This window comes from Sycon ciliatum, chromosome 7, assembly GCF_964019385.1.
Source record: "Sycon ciliatum chromosome 7, ocSycCili1.1, whole genome shotgun sequence".
NCBI lineage: Eukaryota > Metazoa > Porifera > Calcarea > Leucosolenida > Sycettidae > Sycon > Sycon ciliatum.
In genome coordinates, this window is record NC_088649.1 from 6,057,667 (window position 1) to 6,064,192 (window position 6,526).

A 6,526-nucleotide genomic window follows, 5' to 3' on the forward strand; every position below is an offset into this window, starting at 1 on the left:
CCGGGTGCCCCAGCAGGAGAGGCGCCAGCTGAAGTCTTCTGAGCATGCTGTCAAGGACAACTGTTGAAGGCTAGCCGAACAGTATCCCCTGGGGCAATACGATGACAACCTGTCACCTCTAATGAACTTCAAAGTGAGTAGAAAAGAATGGGCTCAGAGCTCAGAGCTCAGCTCAGGAGTCAGTGACTGGAGTGCTATAGCTACTCTCAAGCACACACCATGCACACACACACACACACACACACACACACACACACACACACACACACACACACACACACACACACACACCAAGAGATCAGGCATGCACATGCAGTGGCCACAGATTGTGAAGACAATGACCGTGCACGTCATGATGCAGCTGAGCTGAGCTGACAGGTGATGGTGTGATCACAAGATCTTGGCAGACCGTAATGTTGGACAACAGGTGATGTCGCGTACTAAAGCTGGGCTTATTCGACCCTGTAGAAGCCGATGTCATGGCTAGGCTTCTATTCGCATCAGGCTTCTATTCAAACCAGGTATTTCTATGTCACGGTGTCAGCGCTAAAAGCAGGCTTATGTGCCGACAGTGTATCTTGAAAATCAGGCTTGTATTCAAAACAGGCTTCTATAATTACGAGGCAGGCTCAAGAATCTAGACGCTCTGGTTACTACACACACATGGTCCAGGATAGTGATACAGAGTCAGTAGCCTACACTGCACAGGTCACCGATGAAAACTTACTACTTGTAGTATGTAGTCTGATCCTACACTACAGACAACAGACTGCAGTGTGCACAGCACTATAGACTATCCTACACTACAGACAACAGATTGCAGTGTGCACACCACTATAGTATAGAGTGACAGTACTGGTATAGCCTAACCCTAGGGCAGTAGAGGATGAACAATCCCAGCCGACCAGTACTGGTATAACCTAACCCTAGGGCAGTAGAGGATGAACAATCCCAGCCGACCACTCTACACCAACTACATGTGCACAGCAGTTGTGGCGACGGTTCGGTGCACCACAATGCCAGAGTCAATGTGGGATGTGATACACACACGCACGCGCACACACACACACACACACACTCCCTCTCTCTTTCCCGCTCTCTCTCTCTCTCTCTCGCTCTCTCTCTCTCTCTCTCTCTCTCTCTCTCTCTCTCTCTCTCTCTCTCTCTCTCTCTCTCTCTCTCTCTCTCTCTCTCTCTCTCTCTCTCTTTCTCTCTCTCTCTCTCTCTCTCTCTCTCTATCTATCTATCTCAATCTATCTATCTATCTAGTATCTCTCTCTCTCTCTCTCTCTCTCTCTCTCTCTCTCTCTCTCTCTCTCTCTCTCTCTCTCTCTCTCTCTCTCTCTCTCTCTCTCTCTTCTCTCTCTCTCTCTCTCTCTCTCTCTCTCTCTCTCTCTCTCTCTCTCTCTCTCTCTCTCTCTCTCTCTCTCTATCTCTCTCTCTCTTCTCTCTCTCTCTCACTAGTATTTACTGTAGCCCATGAGCACGGTGCAAAATTGGACTTGACCACTACTAGTACCATGGCTAATACTAGTAATATCTGTATCTCTGATGATGAGTACATGTATTTTGCCTCCCATGCTCACTGAGTCCCTCTTCAGGCTCTGACCGCTCCATTCCCATACTCACTGAGTCCCTCTTAAGGCTCTGACCGCTCCATTCAAGAATGTGCTACTGAACAGTGCAAGGTAACATGGCTGCTGCACTCGTGACTCAATAAATTCTGTTTTAGCTAGTATAGTTAAACACTGTATTCGCCTACCGGTATGCAGAGTTGGTTGAAGTCCTCTAGGCACTGTAGAGTGGTAACCCACCATGCGGCGGCATGTGATGGTTTACAGATACCATATTTTCTGAAGTATAGACCTTATTCGATAATGTATCTTTTGGACTCGCCTCCAGGGATTTGTCGTAAGCTAGGGCACGCGTACGAGAAAGGAGTTGCAAGAAAGGCCCAGTTCGTTCAAGGGAGTAGATAAATACTGGTATTTTCTACTCCCATGTTCGCACGCAGAGTCCACTGTGCACTGAGTGCAGGTCTCTTGCCATTCCCTGGTTCCCGGGACCCCGGTTCACGTGATTGTGACGTTTATCGAATAAGGTCTACATGTATAAACAGCACTTTAACCTGGTGGTGTGCACGGGTACTCGGGTACCCGTGCTACCCCTGAGGATCTCGGGTGGACGTGTACAGAATAGTACCCGAAAACCTGAAGTCGCAGATGACATCATGTATCGTGAGCGCATGTGTACAAATTCATGTAACACTCCGCATGTCTACCCAGTGTGTAAGGAAAGAGGTGTTGTTGTTGTTGTTGTTGTAGAAGTTTATTTAAAGGGGAAGTTAAGGCAAAAATTAAAATTTCACCAGTTGTAGTCTTCGGGGTGCTGAGTCGAATGGTCTTGGTCCGAGGAAGCTGAGACGCTCCCTTCCTACTTGAATCCCAATCGAACTCGCGCACTTCCACCGAAACTGGGTGACTGCGCCCTACTAGATGGGGATTTGTATGCAAAATGTCACTAAAAGCGCCATTTCGTTCTTATAAAAGCACGGATGACCGCGATTGGCCCATATGTTGTAGTCTTTTGGACGCTGAGTCGACTGGTTTTGGTCCGAAAAGGCTGCGATGCAGCGTTCCTCCTTTATTCCCAATCGAACATGGTTGAAGAAGCGGTCACGTGGTCCTGGGTGCCCAAATCACCTGGTCACCACGCCAGCAGGTGACAACTTTCACACCAAGGTTCAACTCGAGTTCAACTCGAGTGACAGGACTGCACCCAAAAAAGGTCAAACAGGCTAGTAAGTTGTACCCTGCAGGCACGGTGACCAGGTGACTGGTGTACGCAGGAGCACGTGACCGCTTCTTCAACCATGTTCGATTGGGAATAAAGGAGGAACGCCGCATCGCAGCCTTTTCGGACCAAAACCAGTCGACTCAGCGTCCCAAAGACTACAACATATGGGCCAATCGCGGTCATCCGTGCTTTTATAAGAACGAAATGGCGCTTTTAGTGACATTTTGCATACAAATCCCCATCTCGTAGGGCGCAGTCACCCAGTTTCGGTGGAAGTGCGCGAGTTCGATTGGGATTCAAGTAGGAACGGAGCGTCTCAGCTTCCTCGGACCAAGACCATTCGACTCAGCACCCCGAAGACTACAACTGGTGAAATTTTAATTTTTGCCTTAACTTCAGGCATAGTGGGATGGTCTAAGACCATGATTGAGAAACAGAGGGTACCAGGTTCAAGTCCTGCTTGGAAGCGGAAGGATTTTTTCCAGCCGTGCTGCGACCCACAGTTAATTGGGAACTCGTGGCCTGGCACGAGGGAAACATGGATGCAGTGAATGGGATTTCGGTCTTTGACCACTTTGTGGTGGGTCTGATCTACTCACCTCCCACCGCTTAGGAGCTGCATCTGCGCCTTGATCCAAGAGGGTGGTGGCGTTCCTGCGGATGCGGAAAACTGGGCCTTTGGCCGAGTCTCACGCGAACCGTGAAATTTTTTTTTTTTTTTTTTTTTCCCCTTTAACGTCGCACCACAAACAGGCGATTTCGCCTCCTAGGTGCACTGTGGTGTTACCATGGAACCATTATCCGATCGGGTACCCGTGCTACCCGTGGAAACCTACCCGAACCCGATACCCGAAGAAAATGCTACCCGACTCGGCCCTAGTTTAAACACCACCAATTCACCCAAACAAAGGCTTAAACTATGATGGTCAAATTAGCGGTGATAAATGAACTGTCTGTATTTCGTTCCCAAAAAATGCTTGCGGCTTATACTCCAGTGCGGCTTGTTCTCCGGAAAATGTGATGCAATTGACTCGAGTGTTCAAATGGCAATATGCAGTAGGTGCACGTTCTATACTCTACGGGCGGAGCGATGGAAATCTACACCGGCCGGTAATCTACGTATCCACAGACGTTTCCAGCTGTCCGTCTTGAATTTCAAGCGGGCTACAAGTCTGCTGGCACGTGTGGATTAGCAGTGTACATAGTACAGTACACTGGTTGCTGAGCTCACAGCCGTGAAAGCCCCTGCATTGACTCTGGGCTTCTTGAAGCACAGCCAAAGCGCCTGGTCACCTTTTAAAATAATCACGGTTTGCGCGAGACTCGGCTGGAGTAACCTGAGAACTCGTGGCCGGCCAACCTTGCAGCAGTGAAAACGTCTGCATGGACTTCGGGTTCCCTGTAGCACAGCCAAGCACCCAGCTATCCTGCACTGGCTGCAGCATGGGGTGGTCTGACCCCAGCTGGATGTTGAATCGGTACTGCACTCGAACACGTTACTAGTAGTCGGATTTCAGTTGCCACCTAGAACTACCTTTGTATGAATATAAAATTATTTTCAAATTAATAATAATATATTATCCAGCTGTCAGTACTTACAGAATTTGTGCCCCCCTCGGGTGGGCGCGGGTCGAGGAATGGCCGCTGCGCCATTCTCTTCGCTGCTCCGTTGTGCTCGTCGCACGACAACGCGACCGGTGCGGGTAGATCGGACCAGCGCCGAGCGGGTATCTGCCGACGTGCGCCCTGCTTCGCTCGATGAAAACCTTGACAACAAGTCTCAGTGAAGAACAAAGCGGCTGATAATTATGAGCTCACGATCACGGCACTACAGCCTACGCTGGCCACAGTATGTAGGGGTACGCAGCAGGACGAGTCCGTCGCAAACACCACCAGAGTGTGACGCTTCGCGATCTACGCTGAAAGACCTGGGCTGAGTGAGCTGAGAGCAAGCTGGAAGACAAAAAGAGACAATAAAAAAATACTAAAAATCATTGAATCATCCTGTCATGTAGGAGTCTGTACTGTCTGTAGTGTAGGCTGTAGCCAGTGTAGGTCTGGTGTACATCATTGTAAGAGGGGGAAGTACATGTAAGTTCGGAGTCGCACGATGTTTTTCACATTTATACTGGCATAATTATCATAATTATTATAGAAAAATTACTTCGAAGTATTATAATTATGCATCAAGTGCAATGGGCGCTTTCGATTACACGTTTACACAATTCTGGAACTGTTTTTTTTTTAATTCTGGAATGACTAGAATGAGCGGATTCCGGCCTTGTAAACGAACGACTGGAATTCACAACGCATTTTATTCATGTCATGTCACAAACAAAATTGATGAATCGTAAAAAGAGATCACGTACACCCTCGCGCACACGTGGACCTAGCATCGCGCACCCCCCTGCCAGGGAGGCTCTTCGCGCGCTAGAGTCATGACCAGACCGGTAACACACCGATTGTGCAATTCTGGCGCCAGAATTAGAGAAATTCCGCCCTCTCTTCAGAATTGACAGATTCGACGGAATTGGATAAAATCAATTCTTACGACAGAATTGTCACTTTTTGTGTAATCGAACTGTGCATCAACAATAACTAATTCTAGAATTGACCGAAATGCGTGTAATCGAAAGCGCCCAATGATACATGCATGGCTAGGAGAACTCACCTGCACTCTGCGTCTTGAGCAGGTAAGCAACTGTTACTTTGAGTTTGAGGCTGGCAGTGCAGTGGCACAGTGGTAGTGGTCGATTTACCACACTACGGATCACCTGCTTCTGCACGAAATCAGTATCTAGGTTTTTGGCCCAGCAAGCGCTGCCGATACATGTACTAGCACTCGATCTTCATCCGTTCACAAGGTCTGATCGGGTACAAACCGACGCTGCGAACAAGCGCCAGGTGTTATATTGACACACACGCATGCATAGCATGCTCGATCGCAGCCAACGAAAGATGGGCCGGGCGGCCGGGCCGCGGGCCTGGCAAGGCCACATGCACACGAATCATGGTGGTGCCGCTTCGGCCTAGATAAAAATAATGTCATGTGAGCTGGCCAGCCGCCGAGATGCGATCTCCCGATGTCGGATGAGGGATTTCCCCTCGTTAGCAGTTGTGTCTGGGGAAGTACCTGGTGTGGGATTCCTCTCGCACACCGCTTTCCGGGCACGTGCATGATGCCCAATGGGCGATATATTGGCAAAGTAAGTAGTTATTTATTTTGGTGCAGCTGAGAGCCTGTTGCTGGAATGGCGGTATTTTCAAGTGCAAGAAATACGCTGCAATGGAGTTTGGGAATTCTGAAGAAACGTGCAGCAAGCACTTCAAGTTATAGTTCAGACTGCATGCAGCTACATTGACATTGTAGCTGGCACATCACATGCACAGGCTTCAAACCAGTACTGTACATGTACATGTACATGTACTTCAAAATACATGTACATGTACCAACAAGAGCATACTGCGTGCATTATTGATCTTGGTTTTTCCATTATTATTAATTTTGCCATGGCGACCCCCGTAAGTCCTAATAACTGGCAGGGCAGGGTTGGGCCTTTTTCTTTTTCTACGAGTCTCATTAGTATGTTCTGTTGCCCAAACAATTTTTTTAGTGTCTATTTGAATTCGGATAGCTCAACAGTACGGCTGCGTTTACACGACAACGCTGGGAGTGAAAACGCAACAAAATCCTTTTATTTCGGATGCATGGTTCATTTACACGGTACGA

The 6,526-nt window shown here is 48.4% G+C and overlaps 1 protein-coding gene across 1 annotated transcript in view; it reads right to left on the bottom strand.

Annotated features, from left to right (window-relative positions):
• LOC135820828 (uncharacterized) overlaps positions 1-5,667 on the bottom strand; it is a 189,246-nt gene extending 183,579 nt beyond the window's left edge. Inside the window, exons 1-2 of the mRNA XM_065333867.1 lie at positions 5,468-5,667; positions 4,396-4,749 (exon numbers count right to left, since the gene is read on the bottom strand). Of these exons, the coding sequence (XP_065189939.1) occupies positions 4,396-4,449 (54 nt within the window). The 5' untranslated portion in view covers positions 4,450-4,749; positions 5,468-5,667. The remainder of the gene's footprint in view (positions 1-4,395; positions 4,750-5,467) is intronic.
• Between the last annotated feature and the right edge of the window lie 859 nt (positions 5,668-6,526).